Source organism: Vigna radiata, chromosome 8 (assembly GCF_000741045.1).
Source record: "Vigna radiata var. radiata cultivar VC1973A chromosome 8, Vradiata_ver6, whole genome shotgun sequence".
NCBI lineage: Eukaryota > Viridiplantae > Streptophyta > Magnoliopsida > Fabales > Fabaceae > Vigna > Vigna radiata.
The window spans coordinates 43,348,126-43,373,135 of NC_028358.1; the positions used below are offsets into that span (position 1 = coordinate 43,348,126).

Sequence of the window (25,010 nt, forward strand, 5' to 3'; positions counted from 1 at the left end):
TGCTCTTATAAATTCACATCCACTAATTTTCCTTTTATTTTTCTTTGCCATACCATTCAAAATTTGTACATCACCAATCTACATTTGTAATTCCATTTTTTTTTTTATTTTCGTCTTATGATACACCTAAAAGGATTTAAGAAGACTACTAAATAGTTGATAAACTTACCTAATTAGTAAATGAAATTATCACCTTAAACTCAAGAAAATGTATCTTAATCGATTATACTTTAGTGAGTTAACTTGTATAAGTTATTGTTTGGATCTCATCAACTTTATATAAAATTATTGGCAATGAATTTAGTATGATTAATAAAGATGCTCATATTTGTAATCTTTAGCATGGAATCGGTGCACTATTTTTATTGAGCACATTGTGGTCCATTAATATAATGAAAGGATGCTAATATAGCTTTCAATAAGAAGAAAACATATGATTGGCTTTTTAATTAATTTTTATGCCAGAAAAGTCTTGCTAGTGGGCAAGCGACTACATTAATTAAAGAGAATTAAAACATCAATTTGTATATCAGAATTGGGGAGAGTGGCCTATCTCATATTTATTTTAACGTGCTGAAGATTAGAAGTCCATTAGACGTAATAAGAATAATAAGCTTCAAAATTATTTTAGCAGTTTTTAAAAAGTTATTTTAATTAAAAAATAGCAGAATTAAAATAAAACACATAAGTAGTGAGCATTTTCACAAATCTTAAGTCCAGTTGCTCAGTGATCTTTGAAAGTATTGTAGTTAGCTGAGGTGAAAAATGAGAAAAAGATAAAGCATCTCAACGTATGGTAACTGCCCAATACTTACATGGTATCAGAATATAATGTATATATGCAAAGCTAACTTAGCCACCAGAGTTTTAAATTAGATTCATGATGGAAATCGCAGTTGAAAAATTATTGGTAGCCAACAAGGAAGATTTTATGAGTGTGTATTAAATTAGGTTAGATACATTTCTGCACATATTATGCAGAACGTAGTACGCAATCTTTTTTACCTAGCTTTGATGGTTTTATTGCTTGTGTCCTTGGATCAATGGTTAAAAGAGGTGGTGATGGTGAGAATAACAATAGTGTCAGAATCACGTGGTCACAACACATGAAGCTCTAAGTCTATTATTGAGCAATGACACGATTCAAGGAATGCTTTGAAAACGAAAAATGAACAATAATTATTAAATTTCACTCAAGTGTAAAGGGGAAGTTTCTGGTAAACATTTTTGTGCAACATATGATGGGTGAGGAGGGGAATGATAACTGGTCTGTTTCTTTCTGTCACCATGCCTTATCAAACACGAATACCTTATAGCTGATTGGAGACATCAATCAAAAACCAAATAATTCTGTCCCTTCTTACATAAATGATCCATCAATTTAATATATATATATGCTTCAATAACAGTAACCATGCAAGAAAGAGATAGAATCTGGGATGTATTAATTAATTCCATCGTTCCCTTAATTGATTTTCATGATCTTTATTATGTCTCTCAAAGAACGTGAAATATTATGAGCTTCTATATATTAACCCTTGGATGGTTTGTTGGTACCTTATTTTCTTCTTGAACATGAAAGAGTTGATAAAATGTGGGACCTAATATCTGAGAAAAGGCAATTTGGAAATGAAAAATTAATTTTGATTAGCTGATTGAAGAAAAAGTGTTTCATTCTAATACGCCAATCTTTCGTTGTCTTCCATAATTCACTGAACAAGCTTCATATCTATGTTCAATAAGTTGCTGTCCAAACACAACGATGGTGACAGAGAGAGTTTTCATTTGTTGAGAAAATAATACACAAGAATTGGTGCTTACTCTCAAGAGACTTGTGGGTAAGACTAAGACATGCCTTTCACTAATATTTAAAAAGGGAAACTTTTAATTCAGGAAATAAATTATTTATTACATTATAAATATAAAAGAAAAACTAGCTCACTCCACCATTACAAAGTTTCTTGTTGTGTAAAAATATAAAACAGAATATTTTATATAATTGCATATGTAAAGAGACAATTTTCAATCTTGAGCTCAACCCCACCATGGGACACAACTAGATCACCCTGTCACGGTTTGTTCTCTCGTATTAAAAATATGTAGGTTAAAATACTAATTTACTTTTTATTTTCATCTTTCGTTCCATTTTTTCAATTCACTTTTTATTTATTTTTAAATAAAATTTAAATTTTTTATTTTATTCAGTTTAGTTTTTTTTAACATTATTTAAATAATTAACAAATAAAGAACAATGTATGTTATGTTAATGTGTGTGTTTTTAATTTTTCTAATTATTCTTTTTTTTAATCTTTCTTAATTTAAAAAAAAAATTTATGTGTTAAGCCAACATTGTATGACGTAGCAGTAGCAATAACATTATCAGAATAAGTGACATGTGTGTGTTTTACATTTAATTTGAACCTAAAATTTTTATTCAATTTAGTTTTAACTCCTTTTAAAAAAATAAAATAATTTTCTCCTTTTCAAATAGAGATCGAACTAAGGTTTTCAGTTAAAGTGATATTTGAATCCTCACATTGGTGTCAAAATTTTTTTATGTCTTTATTTAATAAATCTAACACAAAGTATCACTATATTAAAATCATTCATATTTTCATTAAATATTTTTAATTTAAGGTTAGAATTGGTATAAAATTAGAATAAAAATTTTAAAAATAAAAATTAACACTATTTGTTTAAAATTTTAAAAGGTCAAGAATCACATAAACTATTTAATACTTTATGTGATTTTTAGGTTAAAAATCAATTAAACTATTTAATAATTTATGTGATTTTTATGTTAAAAAACCAATTAAATATTTTAACCTACAAATCAATACGACATTTATATAGAAATTAAATTTGGATAAGAACAAAATTTCTCAATTTTTAAAAGCAATGAGTTTGAATTCAACAAAAATAAGAAATATGAAAACTAAAGTAAATATAAAACAACCTGTAACATTGACACTGAAACTACTCTGAGATGATATTCACTTGATATAGAGATTTTTTTTTTTTTAAATTAAGAAAATTTTGACAAAAATCATAAATTGATACGTAGCATACATAGTTTACTATTTATTAATTATTTAAACAATGTTAAAAAAATTAAATTGAACAAAATTAACAAACATTATCAAAAAAATATTATGACTAAATTGAAAAAACCAAAAAAAAAACATAAACTAAATTAGTATTTTAACCAAACATGTAATAAATGAATGTTATATTTAACAGTAAAAAGTTTGTATCCCATGATTTGTGGTAACCTGTGAACTTGAGTATTTTTTTTTCAAAGTTTATTAAAGGAGATAGTGTAAAATATATACAAAAATAGTTAGAGGTCGAAAATGATATCTGAAGAAGGACAGAAAGGAATAAATTTTGGGGAAGAGAGTGATGAGGTAGCCAGAAACGGTCATGTTGACAAGTCGTATATTCCCAAAATTCTCGATCTATCTATCTTTCTCATGACTTAAAGTGAACTTCAGAAATATTATTGAATGGAATTAGGATAATACAAGGTCGGTGCTTTTGGCACCCATTATGCAAATATATATCGAAATCTTTTATTCAAACATGTCAAACCCAAAAGAAGATTTGCTCACTTTAAATAAAAGGCTTAGCAAAAATCTTGGTTTTAATTTATCTTTTAGTTGGAAACAGGTGGAGTTGGTTTTCGCAAGAGAACACCAATACTTTTACATTTTATTAAGAGGTTGGATATGCTTTCGGTTTGGATTACTAATTTTGATTTTGATTTGCGGAAGAACAAAAAGGTTGTTTCATTTTGGAACCATGATGATGAGATATTTGAAAACTTGGGCAGTGCTTTTCAACACAGGAGAGTTAATTATCCTTAGTGGTTGGTGAAGAAAGAAACTAAGAAACCTTTTACATAATACAATTAAAACAACATTAGATGTTTTAACTCCTAAGTTAATCTAACATGGCTTACACACGCAAATCACCAACTAGTCAAGCTTTCTTCTAAGTTTTAACCTCAAAACCATCTTCTTCTTTCTTATTAGTCACTTTAATTCAATGTTTTTGTTTTTGTTTTCTGGCAACATCTTTTAAATATTTCTCTCTTCCTTTATTTTATGTCTTTGAGCCACTTACACATCCCAAAAATGGTATGTACTTTAAGCATTTTCTTTTGTAAAAAAATAGGCATGTGGGAAGCCATTTGTGTTGGTTGTAATTGGCTTGAGGGTGATGATATATAACCAATCTACACGAAAACAAGGTTTGTTTGTTATAGCAGATAGTGACTTTTGCAAATTACTCTCCTCTGAAAGTCTGTGTTTACGTATCATAGCTTTGCACTATTGGTCAATCAGGATTTCACAACTAAGATGTAAAGTGACATTGTAGGAGTTGGAAGATGACTAAGACAATCTTGTTTTCTCCCTTTCTTTTCCATTTTCCATCCCCACAAACTTGGACACTCATTAGGTAGTTCCTGCTTTTAATTTTAAGACAATTTTTTAAGCAAAATTATTATTTTCAATCAATTTTAGTCTATACTTACCACCTTTCTTAGTAGAGATTTCAGTCTCAATTAGCTACGTCATTCAAAGTTAGTCTTTTTTTCCTACTTGGTACAAAAATTCTGTTTATATTCACATTTTCAACACTTTTTCTATGATCAAGATATATAGGAATCCCTATGTTATGTCACTTCTGTCTCTGTTACCATAGTGTAAAATATTAGAATAATTTTATTAATAACTAATCTTTTTTATTGAAAATTCGATTAAATATATCTTTAAAATTGAGTATCTTCTTTCATGTTGAGATTTTAATCAAGGATACAAGTACATTTAATACGAACTAACAATTTATTATTTGACATTATTTAAGTTTATTAATTTCACAATTAAGAAAAACAATACATGTTTTAAATCGGTGGCAAAAAAATACTAAAATGTTGTTACTTTTTTTTCTCGGCATTTATAAATGCATTATTTAATTGAAGACAGAACTGTGGAATAAAGCTTTTAATATTTCCTTCAAAATAAAAATGTCAATCAATATGAAATAAAGAGAATAAAAGATGAAGATATGGTGAATAGTAATAAGATAAAGGGAAAAGAAATATAAAAATCTATCCCAAGAATAGAAAAAACAATTGTAATTTTAATATCTGGGTTGATTAAATGAGATGAAGAATTATAAATTATAATTACATATACTGTGACAGATGATGGTCTTGACATTATAGAATACACAAGTTGTTAAATTTAGCTCGAGTTCTCTAGAGTAATAATGCATGAAAGTATGGCTTTTTGAATCGGATGCATTAGGTATAATCATTTTTGCTGGACCTTTTGCTTCCATTTGGCATATGCATGGTTGGGAAAAGGTGGAATAATCATGGCTGAGAAAATTATTTTCGACGGGGGGAATTGAAAAGGAGAGTAATAAAAGGGATAAAATCTGAGACTTCTCAATCTTTTTTTTGCTGTATCGCACGAATCATGAGCACAAACAGTATCTGTGCTAGTACTATCATGAACTCAAAACTGTGTAACACTTCTTTTTGGCAAATTCCATAAGACTAAATCTGTGGTATACTTACATTTGAAGTTTTCTGTAAAACTTTCAATTAGTCTTTATGATACTTTGAGCGTTATTGACTCGGGATACTTTGTGTTTTGCACTTTTCTATGACAGCTTTCTCTTGTATTTTGATGTTTTCTTATAATGCTATGATTTTGTTTGCTTCTTGTACTTCACTTGCAACGCTCTGCCACTCCTTCTGCTTCTTTCTCTTCTTTCTGATAGCAATAATGTCCTTTGTCTTTATTTCAAAAAAAAAAAAAATCAGTAAGAGAACTGTGTAAACTGTGATATTTAAGCATTTTAATAAGGTGAAAAAACATTTTCTTAGGAGGGAGTGAGGAAAATAAAATATTAATCGTTAATTTAATTATAAATAAACACAGACGCATCAAAGTGTGCATAATTGTGATTTGCAATGAATGAAAAATCAACAATGACAACTTTTGGAGAGAGTGTAGCCACAATATATAATGTCGCTATTTAATAATTGAATTAGAACATTAAAGTATTTTTTTAAACAAAAATCTTTGGATTGATTGTTCTAGCATGATGTTACAAATACTTAAAAATAGAAGTGTTTCAAGAATGTGTACTAATTTTATATGAAGTAAGGATGATTGTTAGGTAACTGATAGCCACAAAAGAGTAGAATATGTGACAGGGTGGAAACATTTTTTCGAATATTCTCTGAAATATGCACCTCATATTAATGGATTGTTTTATTGGCCTTGTATAAATGTTTGAATAGAAAAATGTGTAAATGTTACAAATAAGAGAGCATGTGCTTTGGAATGAGTTTGCAAAAGTTGTTATATATAACTTCTGAGTAAGCAAATGCTTGTTTCAATTACATCTTCAATATTTATTTCTAATTATTTCACAGGATTCCTAATGATACTGATATTATTCTTCTTAGTAGATGATATATATAAATTTTACAATAATTATTCCGGGAAGGAGCATAGGTTGATTAAATGTAAAGATATTTTTAAGAAAAAGAAAAGTATGATGAGATGAGAGGGAGATAAAAGACCTATCTTATAGAGGTTTGTTTATATATACTAGGTCTCAATCTGCATTTAGATGTCTTATCTTAGGCACTTGAATGGCTTTTCATGGAGTTTGTGTCAATCGTCATCAAGTTAGGGTACCTAAGAAAACTTTATTTGTTAATTGCCCATAAAGATNGGTTATATAAAAGAAGAAGAAAGCGTGTGTGACATATAAGCGTCCACTATACAAACTATTTAATTGTTTCGAGCCATAGAAATGATTTAACCTTTTACTCAAAAATTAAAGTGAGTGATGAGTCTTGATTTGTTGTTGGTTGACATGCACCACGAGTGCTTCACCTGATTAAATTACGTGAGTGATTGAAAAACTAATAACAAAAGATGGTCCTCTGGAGAATTTATGATAAATGGTGGCAATGAAGGATTTTCGTGTGCAACAATCCGAAGTTTAGTTTGAACTTTTTCTCACGCGATCGATGGTAACCATTCAGTCAACCAACCAGATCTCGGAAGTTGGAAAAAGAAAGGACGACAAAAGAACTCTGATCCAAAGCCGCACGATCCGGCTTTGCGTGATGTTAATGCCCATGGTGGGGTCTTTAACTATTCATGCAAGTCTGCCTCAAATTAATGTCACATTTCACATTTTATCACAACACCAACAACCAAAAATGGAAAAGTTGCAGCCAAAAAGAAAAACAAAAACTATTACCTAAAGCATATAACTTCCTTGCCTTCTTACAAAGGATTATGTTTTATTAGGTCCAAAGGTTAAGAAAGCAAATTTATATTGTGAAAGCAATACTCACATACATCATTTAGTACAGGTAATATTCATGTTGTTTATAAATTTCAAAGTTGTGTAATAATTTATAATCATGCATATCTGTATTTTAGAGAGCAAAACTATAAAGTTAGTGCCCCCAAAACCTACCATGTACTAGATCAGGCACTGGTTATATATACATGTGTGCCTTTACGAACAGTGATGTTTTCCGTGAGTGAATCCAGGTGATATAATGCAGGAATTAGAACCTACAAAGATACGATGAATTTCCAGTTAGGGTTTAAGTTTAAGTAGATAACATTGGTCAAAGAATACTTGAGCTAATTATAAGTGTATGATTTGCAAGATTGGAGTGATAATGAGTGATGAATACAGTGATTGTGCGTACATTATTCTAACCTGTTCCCGTGAAAGTGGGGGCCTTAGGTGAGGGATTCATTTAATAGAATACTCAGACAACCCAACATAGGGTGCGTGTTCTTAGGGTTCCATGAGTCATTGAACTTGACCATTGAGTCAGGCTCTGACTACAATCCAGTACATCTTCTTTATTTTGTAACTGGAAGTACAGTACATATATAATTTTCACATAAGAAATAGATTACGTACGAAACTGGAAAAGAATGGTTGAGAAATAATCACAAATTACAAATTTTTAAATTCAACTGATGTCCCAATCATTTACCTTATTTTGTGAATAATTTGTTTTCATAAGAACAACTCAAAAACTTTTCCAAGTGAAAAGCTTTACGAACATGCTAATAAACAATCCTGCGCACTCAAACAACCACAGATCACAGTGCTAGTTATAAACTATTCAGGAGTCTTATCAGTAAAAAATAAAGTGGTAGCAACTGTAAAAGGACCATTTTATGCGAAACTATAACACTTATTCCTTTTATTGGATTATATGAAGTGTTTTACAGTGACTACCAATCAAAATTTTAGGTGAAACATGTGTGATTGTCCCCGACTTGTCTCGTACTTTTGATAAAGTTAGATTGCCTTGTTTCCTAGCGTGCACCTGTAATAGATACGAAATTTATTACTTCACCGCCGAAAAGGTTATTTTTCATCACTTAACTCAGGCACCAAAACTCGTATCCCTTTCTCACGCGTAACTCTCGATTTTCCTTTTTTTTTCTACTGCTTGTCATGCAAGTTTGGTTTGGCTCATGATTTGCATATACCTACCTTACAAGATTTAACGACCCTAATGTTACGAATTGTAAGATTGCAGGATAGGAAGCAGCAACGAAGATACAAGGTATAAAGAGGTTTCTTTGTACCACGTTATACTGTATACTATAGATATATTTTTATGGATAGCAACTTAGAGACAAATATAGCTTAAAGTTTATGTAACTTTTTAAGGCATATTCTTATCTTAAGGCATGCATGTATTGTTGTTGACAAATAAGTTGTCACATTTTGTTAGAAGGAAATTTCCAATTGCGGTCTTAAAGATGCCGAAAACCAGAGGGTACTGTGCAGATGAGATGAGATGCTTTCTTTGAACGGCTAACCTTGTTAACTCAATAACGTCATAGACAGAATAGGGAATGTGACCAAAATAGCTAATTTATTCCTTTTACTCGAAAACTTGAAATACAATATGCCCTTTGGTACTTGTGAAGCTGAAAAGCAAGACAAGACCATTCGAATTTCTATCCGTTTTATCTTTTTATCCTTTTCCACTGTGAAAGAGGAGATGGAGTAGCTAGGGATGGATAGATAACTGATAAAGGTGAAAGGGTGGAAGATATTTTAAGGTCTGACATGCATGCTCGAGAGGAAGTAGCAGCAGTAGTAGTAGTAGTAGTAGTGTTGGAATGACACAGTTGTTTCGTACGTCTTTCTAATTTGTATGGCTCGAAAAGCTCCTGTGGTCAAGTTGGAGACAAACGTTTGCGGTGCATATGAGAGTAGTTAGCAGAAAAAGTTGGTTGAGGTCTCTGCTCAAGGTTCTTGATGTACTTCAACTCTAGGGGCTTTTATTTAACAAAGAGATAAAGATGGGACCCAAAATTGTTCTCTGAAGAAAAAGCTTGATTGACTACTACATGTGTCTACATTGACATGATTTTTGAGTGTAAGTTTAAGCTATTAGTTAAAACTTCAAAGGACGCGGAAAAAACAAAATATATGTATCCCACACGACCACTAACATCGTACCTCACAATTACTTATTATTGAGCTGTTTTTTTTTTCTTTTTCTTTATCTTATCTTAAGTTTTCAATCACTGGTAAAGGGTAGAGTGGTGATCGTGGCTTATGTGTAAGGAAAAATGGTGGTATCTGGTCCTTTTTGGCAGAACAATGTTTGTTGCTTTTGGAAGAAATGTGAGTGTCCCCACAACACAAGAGCATTTTTGTGTGTGGTAATAACACCCTATTTGCTTTATGCGAAGCTCTTGGGTTGTAGGCACTTTCAACTTTAAGAAAGGGGACAACTTGAACGGCATTTGTGAGTTGGGATAGTCCTAAAGTATGAAATGCACGGTGCAAATTACTGCTGACGAAATTCAAATCATCAATAGATGTAAGACATTAATGGTTAAGTCCAACTATTATCATAATCTATTTCGGAGATTCGGTGTATCAGAAAAGTAGGATGAGGAGAACGGCATCGATCTACTCATTCCCAGCTATCTCTACCAATTTCCCTAAAACCACATCGAGATATTTTATGCATCTTTTGCTTCCACTCATCAATTAAAATCTCCCCATTTAAGCTTCTTAAGATACTATTGTTTGAATCCATGTCACTGTGTTTCAAGTATGCTTCATCTTAGGATTTGTTGCCTCTAATATACTTTTGTTTTAAAATGGATGATAATATTTTAACATCACTTTTTAATAACTTTTTGATAATGAAACAATAGTCGTACTTGTTTATTTGAATTTACGTTTAAAAATTATTTAAAACGAACAAATTACCTATTATTGTTAAAAAATTGTTATTAAAATCACTTTTCTCTTTTAAAATAGGTCTTTTTTATTCAGTTCAATGATTAAACTATTTATAAATTAGTTTTTTTTTAATGAAAATTATTCATTAAGATTAACCACTTATTTGTCATATTGGAGCTTAAACTAAACTCCCTCATTATTTTGTACTTCAAAGAAACCTGTGAAGATAAAATTTGACAAAAGCCACTAAGTTGAAAGGTTGATAATATGTTACATATAACGTTATCAAGTTGAAATGTTGGTAATCAATTCGTCATATTATCAAATATTCTTCATTTTAAGTCTTCTAATGTATATTATTGTTACAATCAATTCATCGTATCTTGATTGTTATTACTTTAAAAACTTGTTAGATTTATCACAATTTTGATATGATTTATTATTGTCTTCCTAATCAAAGATCTAAAAACATGACAATTATTTCAGATTATTTTGAATAAATTTGATTTTTCGAACATATATTAGACCTAAGTATTATAACTATAAATCATATTAGTTGAAACTTATAAAAGTCTTAATATAAGTCGTGACAACAATGACAATTGGCTGATCTCACGATGATTCAAGGTTTTTAACTATACTCACTAAAAATTTCATAAATAAAATTTGGACAACATTGACGTGAGTAATTACCACTACTCGACAATCACCCTATCATTTGAAATATTGTAAAAACGATGTAAGATAGATTCAATAAATAAATACTAGATAAATTATTAATTCATTTTTACTTACAAAAGTAAAACATTTTCTCAATCTCCCATTGGCAAAAACTTCTACAAAAAACCATTTAACAATATTAACCATTACGGTTTTTCTTTGAATATGGACGGCACGGGTTTATTGTTAAAAGAATATTACTTGTATAATTGCAAAAGTTGAAATTCAATATTTTTATATATTTTTGCTAAAATAGAAAATAGAAAATGTAGTGGAAGATAAAGATTTCACTAATGATCAGTCAATTTTTTAACTGTAATTAATCATCGGCACTAACCTCTTTGTTTATGTGCATTTTATATAAATGTAAATTGAATAATAATAATTAATTAAAAAATTAGAATAACTAAATTAAAAATTTACTCTTCAATCAAAATCAAACAACATTAAATCATTCAAATATAAATTTAAATTACTTAAACATAATCAAATATTAGAAATATAATTAATCATAGCTAATGTTTTAATTTTTAAACTTAATTAAACTTACAACAAACTATAAAAGTTAATTCTTAAACTTCGTTAAACCCGTTTTAGTAATTGAATTAATAATTAATCATAATAACATAAGATAGTTTAATAAATTATTTGTAAGAAAATATTTGGACACAAGTCATTCTCAACAAATAAATATTTACCTCATTATTGATTTTGCATAACTTTTAAGATAGATATTATAAAACAAAATACTTAGTATAAATGATAATTTATAATTAGAAGAAAATATGAAAAATACTTTGCACTATTAGTATGTAACTTTTATTTTTTTAAATAAGTAATAAATTATATATTTTTATTCTGAATATATTATGATTTTAACATTATGAAATGTAAAATTGTCGTACTTTTACTCGAGCAGGGTAAATATAAAGTTATCACTTGAGAACTCTTGTTTTAGTAAAGACGTGAGTACAAAATATTCTTATTGAATTGGATACTCAAAGCGTAATTAAGCTAAACCATAGTTTTTTTTATTCTAATTGACGAGTACCTAAAAATTAAATTATTCCAATGAAGTAAGAAATCTTAATTTTCTTTATAAAAGTAAAAACATAAGATTGCCAAATCCTAAGCTCCAATTCGTCGGATCCTGCGCCATTAAAAGTGGTTTCACATCAGCATTTTCTTTAATTATTTGATTGATATGTGTGATTTAAACACGCTTACAAAATTAAATATAACATAATTGAAACAATCCATGTTTTGTTAGGCGATATTTCATAATTAAATATCATAATTTTTATCGGTGTCAGTTTCTTTCTTCTCGGGATCACTGATAAGTAAATATCATAATATTCTATTAATTTATATTACATTTCTTTTTCTTGAAATATTTGTTACACAAAATCCAGTTTAATGCGAATGGATTTATTTAATAGTGCTGATAAGCGATGATGAAAAATAACTTTCCGAGAATTTATTTTCCTTATAATTTCTTAGGCGACAAAAGTTAACCTTATGCATTGTATTTAGTTTTACAAATAATTGTTATACTGAATCCTGATTTTATCTTTCGAACTCCTAAGTCTAATGAATTTCAATTCACTTGTAAACAATGCTTAACGTTACAAAAGAAAACCCAACAATAAAATAGACAAATTGTAACTCATTAATCTCTCAGAAAGAAAATAATATAATTTAATCCTTATATTAATATTCTATAAGATATTCAACGCCGAACTAACGCATAAATTACGAAAAATCAATTTAAAATGTGTACAATTTTAAAATTACACCAAATTTTATATTTTCAAAATGAAGATAAAAACAAACAAATAAATAACAGGTTGTGTAACTCTAACTTTTATCTAACAAAAAATTATCAAAATAAAAACCAAGATAAAATTTTAAAATCCCATAAATTTTCATCCATTTCTGTGACTTATTTTATCGATTTTGCTTAAATGGGTTTAATTTTTCCCGTCCCAATATCTATTCTTATCCTTTTGAATCCAAGCACCAAATACCTCAAATTTTCTTAAATGAATCCCACAAATCTCATTTTAACAATAAAGATGTCCTGGTAAATTAAAAAATTAAAAAAATTAGATAAAAATAAAAGTTTTATATTTCAAGAAAACAGAAAACTAATACGTAAAAGTAAAGAAACTCTTGCCTATTAGGAAACTGCATAAATTGGTGGTTCTTGTTAAACAACTGTCCTTATAGAAGAGTTAAGCAAGCAACTCTTTATGAGGATGCCTTTCACCCCCACCCCTCAATTTGCTAAAACGCCAAACCGATTTACACCAATCCAACTTTACTCAATGAGAGCCATATTTCATAATTTCAAGAAATCTTAAATATGCGATTTGTTTATCTAGCTTTACTACAACAGTACAATAAAACTTAAAAAAAAAAAAAAATCATAAATTCAGACTGCTCAAATTATTTGTCTGCAAATTCAGGTATACTGTTTCGTAAAATATACGATTTGACTGCCTCAACATAGCTCGGCAACCACAAATCAAATTAGACAACCACGCTAACCAGAGAAATAGAATAGCAAACTAATAGAATAATTAAGAAATCATGCTGATGATTCATCAAAAGAAACAAGATAAAAGATTAATCAGACTCCAGATTCTTGAAAAAATATTCGGCATTCTGTAGTACAAATTAAGAGCTAAAAACCGAATCTGAGACTCAAAAACAAAATCTCCGTATGGAGCATTGTTCATGCAATTGTCAAATCAGTTAAACTAATCCACGGACAGGACCGAAAAAGACCCAACGTGAGAAATGTATAAAAAATATTCTAGTCCTAGACTACTAGGTATGGCCATAAATAACCTTCAACTGATATACAATATTCAAGCCTTGTGTAGTATTTTATAAATTATAACATTCTGTATTAATCATAATAGCTAAGGAGGGACTTTGACTCTACCTTTAGGTTGTACGAGAGCCATTGCCTTCTCGATCCCCTGGTGTTTCTTCCCCTTTTTTATTCACAGCAGATATGGACTGTTTTTCTTCAACAACAGGTCCCCTCTGGTCCCCAACAACTGGTTCACTTGGGATGCATGGTCTCCAAATTATTTCGTTGCCCACATCCATAAGTGCAATGCCCTTTGCAGTCAAATCAGTCCTAATCTTATCACTTCTGAGAAAATCCTTATTAACCCTAGCTTGAGTTCTTTCTTCTATCAAATGTAGCAATTCACCTTCTGCCAGACCCGCTCTCTTCAATGCCTTCTCTTTCAACTGCTGCAGAACCTGATGAACAAATAACAATAACAATTGTTTCAACATTTGCGATGGTTTTCCGACAGAATGCATCTTTAGATTGCATAAAACGGGGCAATTGAGCTCGTGTAAATAAAATGAATCACCTCAACATAGGATTTAGAGGACAATAATCCAAGTACGTCCAAAACTTTTGCAACTTCCTTCTCAACCTCCTGTAAGGATTGAATCAATTGCAACTGTGCTCTTTTCTGCATTTTCTTCTGTAAGATAGACAAAACGTATTCATAAATTACTGGTGCAATTCCCACACAAAAATGAATGCAGCAGCACCACTCATGCAATGCAAGAAATTGGTTCCATTTACGTACCTTCAACATCTTCAATGAACTGTTCACAAATTTCAACGCCTCTTGGATTGCACCAGTCAGTATCACTGGCGTCTGCAAGTCATCTGACATTTTTGTTTGGAACTCAACACTCAACTTCTTAATACATTCCTTGGCAGCCTCATTAATTTGAGGCACCTTTTCATTCTTCTCGGGTCCTTCTTGAAGAAATGGTGATAAAGCATCTTTACAATCTTGAAGAGTCTAACAAATAAAAAGAAGCTTTTTCAAACAATTTCCCAAGCGTAATGGCATTCTTAAAGCTAAAAAAATAGCAGCATCGCAGTTATCTGTAGCTTTAATAATTTATGTCAATGCAACTAAATCATAGTGAAAATTGTGTTAGAGTTAAGAGAAATTACTTTTGCAGCAAGAGTACCACCCAACCGTGATAAATCAAACTGTTTCATACAAGTCATAACAAGAACACCGAGGAGACATAATTTCACTAATAATGAGACTCACAAGAGTCAACCTTGAAACATTTGGAAATTTGATAATATACACTAGGGATTTAATAATTTAATAGCTACCTTCATCCTCAAAAACTCAAAGTAGCGGGAAAGAAGCACAGGAAATTCTATCTCTAAGATACAAGTTGCTTAATTTACATAGCAGTATTTAGCTAGGATATATAATTTCTTATACATTCACAATAAAGGCGAATCTTCACAGGCTTAACCCCAAATAAAAACAAAATTAATAAAAGATTATATAAGAGAAAAACCTTGAGAGATGAACTCGCACACATCAACATCTAAGCAACAACACTCAATTCCTGATACAGATTATTTGGAGGCTACTTACCTGAAATATATAGTAAATAGCATCTGATGAATTCTCCAGCTGTGAGATAGAGTAATTTAGTGGAGATCTGTAATGGGCACTAATCAAAAAGTGTCTCAAAGCAAGTGGATGATAACGCTCAGTGATCTGCAAAAAAGAATATCATCAAAAATATGCACAATACATCTTGTAAGAACTTATATCATGAAAAACCTTCTACAAACATTTAAAAAGAAATAAAACCATCATTAACAAGGAGAATGGAAGTTGGCTAAGAACTGACCTGGCGAATGGTGAAAAAGTTGCCTAAGGATTTTGACATCTTTTCATTATTATTAGTTACATGGCCATTATGCATCCAATAACCGACATGGCTCTCATTGTCAGCAGCCCAGCTCTGTGCAATCTCGTTTTCATGATGAGGAAATATTAAATCAATTCCACCACCATGAATATCAAATTTATGAGTTAAATAACAAGCACTCATTGCACTGCATTCGATGTGCCACCCAGGTCTTCCAGGACCCCAAGGGCTGTTCCAACTAGGCTCGCCTGGTTTGGCAGCCTGCAATTATTATTATTGTTAAGAAATACAAGAGATTAAATGTTAACAATAAAACATTTTAGAATAACTGGAAAGGATTCTCACACCTTCCATAAAGCAAAATCAGCTGGGTGACGCTTTCTCGAGTCCACAGCCACCCGTTCCCCAGCTCTGTTGTGTTCTAGCTTTTGTCCAGAAAGCATGCCATAATTTGGACATTTATCAACAGCATAGAAAACATCGCCCTCAACTTCATATGCATATCCATTGTTGATAATCTGCATCGTACATTAATGAATAATAACTAACCATCTTTTGAATTCTAAATTAATTCCTTAGAATTCAGAAACAAAGACAAACTTAGTAAAACCAAATCCAATGAAATTGTAATTGTTCATTATCAAACTTTTACGCCATAAATTTAAAAAAAAAAATGACATGCGACCTCGATCAGATATGTTTCATGTTTTAATTAATAAATAAAACTGCTGCTTTGTCACGGGTTTTAAAATTCCTATGCAGATATATGAAAACAAGAGATAAAGAAAAATATAAGGTGAAACTTTGGAAGTGAGATAAAAACATGAAGTTCTAAAAAAAATATATCAAAGCAAAGAAGATGTAAGTTGTTATCATTTGAAGTCTCATTAATATTTCAGTTGGAGATCGAATGCAGCTTCCGAGCTTCATATCTCTCAATATTAAAAAATTTAAAACAACTAGCCTTTTAACCCTTGTTTTGCTTTCATAGTTCCTGCTTAGTTTTAATTTATTTATTAACAAGAAAAGAGGATACACTATACATTACATTGCTGGAAGAAAGAAGGAAAAGGTTTTATATTTAAGATTATCTGTAAACATATAGAAGTTCAATAGTTTGGGGTAGCGAGGTGGGCAAAGCATGAGAATAGAAAATCTAAATTCATTCCCACTAGTCACTAAAACAATAAATAGTACACAATAATGCACAGGAAGTCTATTAACCCGTAATGTATACAAGGTTTAATTTAACCTGTTCAAAGAAACATATAAACTCCAAATGCACTTGAAAAAAAAGGGAAGTATTGATTAATATAAAACAGCATGCAAGACCATCAACTGGAATTTAATTAAAAAAAGTGGAGCAAAGAACTTTTTTTTGCAAGGAGATGATTCCCTTCATAATTTTAAACAAAAACAGAGACAGCAATATGTTTAGCAAAACTAAACCTGGGTTATCATGTCCTTTATCTCTTCAAGGTGTTGAGAAACACGAGGTTCCTTAGATGGTGTCTCGCACTGAAGATCAGACATATCAATATTATATTCATCGCAAAAACGGTTACTCAACATGAATGGGTCCTCCCCGGTCTCATTTGCTCGCTTAATTATCTGCAGCAATTCTGATATTATCAGTCTGTAATAAACATTAAAGATTTAGATACGAAACCCATGTAAAGTCATATGCTTTCAAGGACAAATGAACTTGATGAAACTTCTAACCAAGGATTGGGAAGATCCAACCTAAAGCTCTAGCAAGTATTTATGCATATAAACAGCAGAGAAATGAAAATAATCTTTAAATCACAAAATTTAATTAAAAGTTAAATTAAGTATGAATAAGATAAAATGCCAACTCAACAAGTCAAAACCCCATGAGGTAGAGAACCACTATCAAAACTATGTTGGTATGGAATAGTCCTCACAGAGTATGAGTATAGATTAGAACAGGGACAGATGGATTTGTGACACCAACAAAGGAAATTTCAGCTCCACAGGGAAGACAGGAAAATGGGCGGGGAGCAGGTTGAGTGGTAGGGGGGGATTGAGGTCAAAATATGGAGAGGGTAGTGTGCTGCTTCACCAGAGACAACCAACAGAAATCACACCCGTTTCAGGTTCACAACTCCTAGAAGCTTGTTGGTCCTGCGAGTTTGTCTGGCAATCTTACTCCAATCCCACCAGATTACAATGCTAGGCAGGGACAAAAGTTAAAGATGTGAGCTTGCAGGATCATGTAATCCTGTGAGAAAAAACTCTAGCAATTTTGACAGCAGTGCCTCAAAGAACAATTGTTATCACTTAGCATGCATGTAAACCAGCATTGCCAAAAATAGGCTCATCATTCAAATTCAAAAGGATGACAACTTATAGTAAAGAGATAAGACGTCAACAACAATAAAAAAATAAAGATGGTCACACGATAGAAAAAAGAAAGACACCACGAAATTGAAGATTGACACTTGAGCTATTCTCAAAAAGGATGGTGCCTCCAGACACTTAGACTCCTGAAGCACATAGAAATATGTACTGTATGAATGGCTTATTCTTAAAGTTATGTCCACATAAAAATTATAGTTAAAAGCACACATGAAACCTGTCTCAATGCAATTCTCTGCCCAGTTGAAAACATTTTGGAAGATAATACTAAACAAAATAAGGCTTGATATCAATTGATACCCTACAAAATTCAACCCTCTACCATAAACTTAGATCACTTTGACAAATGAATCCTAAAGTCACAGAACAGAAAACATGGTAACTAACAGGGGTGACCTGGATGTCTGGATCAAAGAATTTATATTTTGCCTCGAAAATAATATTGCTTAAAATCATTATTCACTCCATGTCCCCATTTCCCAATATTAAGCCCTATTCATCTCTAAAGTGATTTCATATATTTATTGTTCTCACAGTGGGTTAGGGCATATGTAACAGAAATTGAGATTCTTGCAAACGCCTAAGAGAACTACTCTTAATCCAATAGCCAAATGGCACATGGACAGAATAACCCTACAAGCCATTTGATTAAATTTAAAATTTTATATAATGATAATTAAAGAACATTTCAGTCATTTGAGAGTATTGCTCTCAATACATAAGTATTGATAGAAAGGGAATGGATCAGTTTTTAATACTATTTTACAAATAAAACCAATAAATCAATTTTTCTTAACCCATTTTTACCTCAAACACACCATAAAAGAAAATAATCATGGAAAATTACAACATTTGTTAGAGAAGAAACTACCATATATTGACCCAGATCTACTTAATGTATAATACAGACTACCTCCACCTGATCTACTTATAATATAACCCATTTTTACCTCCATACCAAACTGACCATAAAAGGAAAGATCATGCAAAAATTACAACATTTATTAGAGAGCGAACTGCTGCATATTGACCCGGACTTCAGAGAAGGAACACAAACCTTATTTCAACCGTTATAGCATTGACAGTATACATTCATATAGTTTCATTTTGCACCTGTATATCATTCACAGATACAGTGGGGCATAAATGTAGAAGTGATAAACAACCACAGTCATGCACAGGAAAGAATGATGGAAATTACTAAAAAAAAAAAGACAACTCAAAGACTCGTCGCAACGAAAATCGCAGCTGAATGGTGAAAAGGTCTAAAAACCCGGGAGTTGCAGCTCTGGTTGCAACAAGATAAAATCTTATAATGCGACAATAAAACACTGATGAGAAAGACATCGCATTCATCCTCACCTTGTCATCAACATCAGTGAAATTCCGCACATATGTTACTTCATAGCCCAAGTGCTTAAGGTACCTACAAGTTTTCATGTCAAACAGAGTACAAATCATGTGTCAACTCTCAATCTTCACATCTAAGAAAAAGTGAAATTAAGAGTGAGCAGAAAAAATGTTTCAAAACAAGAATTCCAATTCATCCTTTTAAATGCTCCGGGATAGTCTAATATCTAAACCTACTGAAATCTGGCTAATAATAACAGCCAAACAAACCAATTCAACTACACATTTACATGCTTATAAACAAAAGCAAACAAGCCGAATACGAACTGAACCTAAATGCAGAAAAGACGGCATCTGAAACAACTTTACAACCCTATGCTAGATTCCCAATTTCATGGGTAGAGAAACAAGAAGAATGAATTGAGGCATGGCAACGAAATGAAAAGAGGGGTGGTGGGAATTGGAGAATGGATGGTAAGAAAAGTACCTGTAGAGGATATCGAAGGAAACCGCGGCACGAGCGTGGCCGAGATGGCTGAAGTCGTAGGCAGTGACTCCGCAAACGTACATGGAAACCTTACCAGGGGTTTTGGTTTTGAAGATCTCTTTCTGCTGAGTCATGGAATTGTAAATCCTGAAACCACCAAGCTCCTCTTCAGCCATTGCTACCAGCACGCCAACACCACAGACTCTCTCTCACTACACCACACTCTTCGGCTATCACCGGTTCAGCCCTAATTTCTTTTTTCTGTTCTTTAAGCCCGGTCCCTTCTACCATTCACTTTTGACTTTATAAATAATAAATAAAAGAAAAATCATCATTATTATTATTAAATATAATATATTGAGATTAAATATTTTTAAGGAAATGTTACTATTTATAATTATTTATTTTCTTTTAAGTTTAGCATTTTCTTTAAGTTATACGTAATTGACGGCGTTGTTCCTTATTATATCTCTTTCATTTACCACATGAGGTTATTTATTTATAATTGATATTATGTATTTGATTAAGAGTTCATTTTCAAAAAATTAAATTTAGTTAAAAAATGTGACATTTTTATCGTACATAGTCGCCTATTTATATTATTTTTTATTAGGTGTTTTACTGTTTATATAGTTAGAGAATGTCCAGATATAGTATAATTGTGATTTATGTTGTACTTTTGTGTCTAATTGTTATTTAATTGTGTTCATAAGCTAATTACGTATTAATTATTACTATTTCTACATACCGAATATTGAAACCCCATACATAGATAAAAAATGAAAAATTATTATGAAATTTGACTTTCAGAAAGTTGAAAAACAATATAAATAAAAAAGAACAAAATAAATATGTAACTTTCTGTTTCAATCAAAATTTAAAACGACAAAATTCACTGGAAAAAAACGCGTTGAAAAAGAAAAATACCATTAAAAATTTTGCTTCATGAAAACAACTTAGAAGTGCTAAAAGAAGTAACAATAACAATAAATACAACTAGTTACACTTACCTAATTAATTTAATAACTTATATATATATATATATATATAATATACAGGGTTATAATAGGCATCAAAGTGAAATTTGAGTGTTCAGAAAATAAAAATAGGGTGCAGAAAGAAATCTCATCAACAATGGAATACACATACCCAATTTAAGTTGAGCCCCAAGAAATGTAAAAGGAGGAAAAAAAACTCATAAACCCTAATTATGGCTCTCCTGCTTGCCAGCGCCGCAACTGCAAGTTAACCAAAACTGATTATGAAATTTTACATTAGGTTCTCAATGTAAAATTTTGTAATTTCTAAATTTTTTTCCTTTATGGCAAACGTGATTGAAATTGAAAATCTATAATTGAGAACACGACATTTAAATATCAGTTTCAATATTGTTGTATAGAGGTGATTTTCATTCTAACCAACACTTCAACAGTAGAAATTATAATAGTTTAATACATTTATCGTCAGTTGTCTACAATGTAATATTTTGATGATTTGTATGAAACGGGTCAAAGTAAAATGAGATTTTATTTCTTATTCCATGTTTCTTCGTTCTTCACTTTCAAAAAAAAAAAATCTAATAATAATAAATTTATTGAAAGAGAATTGATTTTATGGCAGAGTTGATAGCAATGTTTGAAGTGGATTCATTCTTTGACTATATAAAATAAAGAGACAACTTGTTGTTCAAGACTAGAATATTCTATTTACCAAGAAAAAAGACCACTCTTTTTAAATGATTTGTATATCTGAGTTCAGGCAGATAAAGGTATGTCATTTTAATGATTTTTTGAACAATTTTAAACACGAATCGAATGCTGATAATTTCAGAGCAAAAATCACAATCAGTTGAACCAATTCTTAGTTTTTATTTCTTTTTTCACAAGAGAAAAAAAGGGTTTGGTGATGTCAGTTTTTCTAATATGAAATGAACTCCACATAAATATAACATGATTACAAGAACTGCTGAGTTTCCACCGATTTTATATTATTCAGAAGGGGAATACACAACAAACGTGACAGAGATATTTAAACAGACAATCCCGAACCCTAGAAAAACACTAATGTTATTAAACATTTATCATGTATGCTCATCCTTTCTGTCCTTTTTGGAAGAAATTTTAGAAAACAGATCTTAAATCTTGCTGCATAATAATGTATGATATATAATATATCACAGGATCTCAGACGAAATACTGCTCTGTGATACAATCTTCAACTAAACCACAAAAAAAGAATCTTTGAATTTACTGGCTAGGATTTTCATACAACACATGCTAAATGGTTTATAAAAACTACAATGCTATAAATTAACAAAAAAAAAATATTCATTAAGACAAGAGATGGAATTAAATTGATATATTTAAGAATTTAAAGAATTAAATTAAGCAAAACCAAGGCGAAATGCAAACATTGAATAAAACAATTGAGAAGAAAGGAATAGTGAATTGAAAAATGTAAAGTGAAACTGAAGAGCTAGAGCGATTCCTGCCTCTGCATTCTCATCTGCTGGTAGAAACTCTGGATGAACTTCTCAGCCTTCTGATCAACCGATTCACCTTCATCCCCTGAACCATACTCAAACAAATCCTGAGCTAGGCTTGTTTCTTCTCCAATTTCAAAGGGTTCCAGTGCCAGCTGGCACTCCCCATTTCGTTCTACTTTGAAGTTCCCCAGGCACCAATACAGATACAAGAAAGAACACAGAGCTGGTTGGACCCTGTTCTTGAACTGGTTTCGATGGTGACGAGGAATAATGAGGGGAGTTGTTGAAGCGGAGAACCGGTACTCGCCATAGTCAGAGTGCTTCAGGAGCTTCAACTTCTGACAGTTCTTGAACCTCTTGAGGAGCTTTGGCAATATGGGTTTTCTTAATCTGTGGATGAGAAGAGAGAGTCTGAGGAGATGAAGGGAGACTTTGTGGAAAAAGGGTGATGCTTTTCTGGGCATTTTTGGAAGAAGATGGAAGGAGAAAGAAGTAGCAGCAACAGCAGTGAGACATGGTGAAGAGTGAAGAAGGAAGAGTGCTTTAAGGTTAGAAAAAGGTGGAGAGATCGAAGCCAAGCTGTAAAAGATGTGGTCGGTTGTGTTTTGTAGTTAACATGTTGAAGGAACGTGCAGAACTAGCCGTTGAACCTCTCATGGCTCCGCTTTCCCTCCAAATTCACTTTTTCCATTCACTCTTCCAACTATCTATATTTTTTTGGTTAACATGTTATCCTAAATTTTTTACTACACTTTAAATCAGAATACATGTCATTTTTTATCTAAGTTTAGAGTATGATAATATAATAAAAAATAAGTAATGAATTAATTAAAAAAGACACATATATATAATTAAAATATTATCAAAAAATATTCATGTCCAAATATTTTTTTACATATTTTTCTCCCATTTGAACTCTCAGCCACCGTCACAAAGTCTTGTTTTCATCTTTCTCAATCTACATTACTTTCCAATAACCAATATTGATACCTAATGACTAATATTATTATTTGAGACAAGATAGTTTTTTTTTTTTTTATCTCTGAGGTGGTTAATGAAAATTAAATTTGTGACAATTTTTTATATGATTAAATTTTATAATAAATAAATATTTTGAATTTGGAAAATTATGACATTTAAAATGGTTTGGTTAATTGTTCATTATATTTTTTAAAACATTAATACAGAAATTTGGAAATAAAAAAAAATATGTTTTTTTCGTAAACTTTATCCGATCACACACGATATGACTAAAAAAACATTCTGAAATAATATTCAGATTCACATTAAAATAAATTGTTTCCTTATCATTAAAGACGGTGTTTTAGGAATCTATTAGAAAATTATTTAAAAGTCTTATGGATTTTTTTTCTTTTCTTCATTTTAAAGTTCGTTTTGTAATTTTCTGTAAAATTAAAATTCGTTTGTGTATTAAACTTTGATTTATTTTAATTGTATTTTTTAAAAATATAAATAAATATAGTTTTTTTAATTCAAAAGTATTAAAAAAAGTTTACATGATGAATCACGTTTCAAACCTATATATTTAAATTGAAACATGTTAAATTGAAACTGATAAAAACAAATCAAATGCTAGTCTAAAACATTATTTAATATATAAAAAATTTAAAATATTTATGTTAAAAATATTAATATAAATTTTAAAGTTTGAGATCAAATTATATTAAAATTTAGAATAATGAAAAATTATAATTTTAAAACAAATTTTAAAAATTACAAACATATCTAACTCTTTTCAATTTGATTTTTTTTAATGTTTTATATATTTTTTAAAGCTATATTTACCATTTTTTTTTCCTTTTTTTGAATGTATGGGTTAGAAGATGATTGAGAATAAACAAATTTTATTGAATACATTTTTAATTAGGTTAAGATTTATATCTTTTATTTGGTTTTCAAGATTTATTGTCTCTTTTTAGTCTCATGTTTGAATTGTTGTATATATAACAAGTTGATAAAGGAAAAATAAATCTTATTAGTTGGAATTTACAGTAACCCGCTTTGTTATTTATAAATGATCTAGAATATTTATAAGGATTCTCAACCCAAGGTAGAATCATATTTTTTTTTAATATCAAGCAAGGGTACGTGAAATTGAAAGCAATTGAAAATTTTGAAGTTTAGATGATTCAAAATTTAATTTTTATAATTTAATATACAGGATTATTTTATCTTATATTACTGAAATATAGTTACGTTTGGATTTGTAGAGTTAAGATTTTATTCAATATTTGAGTTGAATTATTACGTGTAATGATACAATTTTGCGAAAAATTTGGAATCCTTTTTAATGCATTAGATAAAAATATAATTTGATATCACTTACAATAAATTTAGATTTGTTCTCTGAGTTAAATTGATATGAATTTTTTTTAGTTTATGGTTATTCTTTAAATATTTACTTTTTTTTTTTAAATTTACGGTTATGTAAACAATATATTTTATTTAAACTAGTAAAAACACATGTATCATGTGTATGCATATTTACTTTTTTATAACAGTAAAAAATAATAAAATTATTATGACTGTTATTATTATAATTATATAAATTATTTT

The 25,010-nt window shown here is 30.2% G+C and overlaps 2 protein-coding genes across 2 annotated transcripts; both read right to left on the reverse strand.

The window, feature by feature from the left end:
- Positions 1–13,606: 13,606 nt before the first annotated feature.
- LOC106772391 (cysteine--tRNA ligase 2, cytoplasmic) lies at positions 13,607–20,224 on the reverse strand. The gene is made up of 9 exons (XM_014658775.2): positions 19,949–20,224; positions 19,474–19,537; positions 17,182–17,343; positions 16,080–16,250; positions 15,712–15,993; positions 15,450–15,575; positions 14,625–14,846; positions 14,400–14,516; positions 13,607–14,283 (listed from the first exon to the last, which is right to left on the reverse strand). The coding sequence occupies exons 1-9, from the start codon at positions 20,122–20,124 to the stop codon at positions 13,957–13,959; spliced, it is 1,647 nt and encodes a 548-aa protein (XP_014514261.1). The 5' UTR covers positions 20,125–20,224; the 3' UTR covers positions 13,607–13,956.
- Positions 20,225–22,260: 2,036 nt separating this feature from the next.
- LOC106771664 lies at positions 22,261–23,053 on the reverse strand. The gene has a single exon (XM_014657662.2). It carries the CDS (start codon positions 22,895–22,897, stop codon positions 22,424–22,426), a length of 474 nt encoding a protein of 157 aa, XP_014513148.1. The 5' UTR covers positions 22,898–23,053; the 3' UTR covers positions 22,261–22,423.
- Between the last annotated feature and the right edge of the window lie 1,957 nt (positions 23,054–25,010).

Bases quoted from the DNA above. Each gene is read 5' to 3' on its own strand.
- LOC106772391 (XM_014658775.2), bottom strand. From the start codon at position 20,124: ATGGCTGAAGAGGAGCTTGGTGGTTTCAGGATTTACAATTCCATGACT. The intron at 16,251-17,181 runs GTTTAGTTTTGC...TGTACGATGCAG, and splicing joins TAAAGGACATGATAACCCAG to ATTATCAACAATGGATATGC. The intron at 15,994-16,079 runs GTGTGAGAATCC...TAATAATTGCAG, and splicing joins CTGATTTTGCTTTATGGAAG to GCTGCCAAACCAGGCGAGCC.
- LOC106771664 (XM_014657662.2), bottom strand. From the start codon at position 22,897: ATGCCCAGAAAAGCATCACCCTTTTTCCACAAAGTCTCCCTTCATCTC.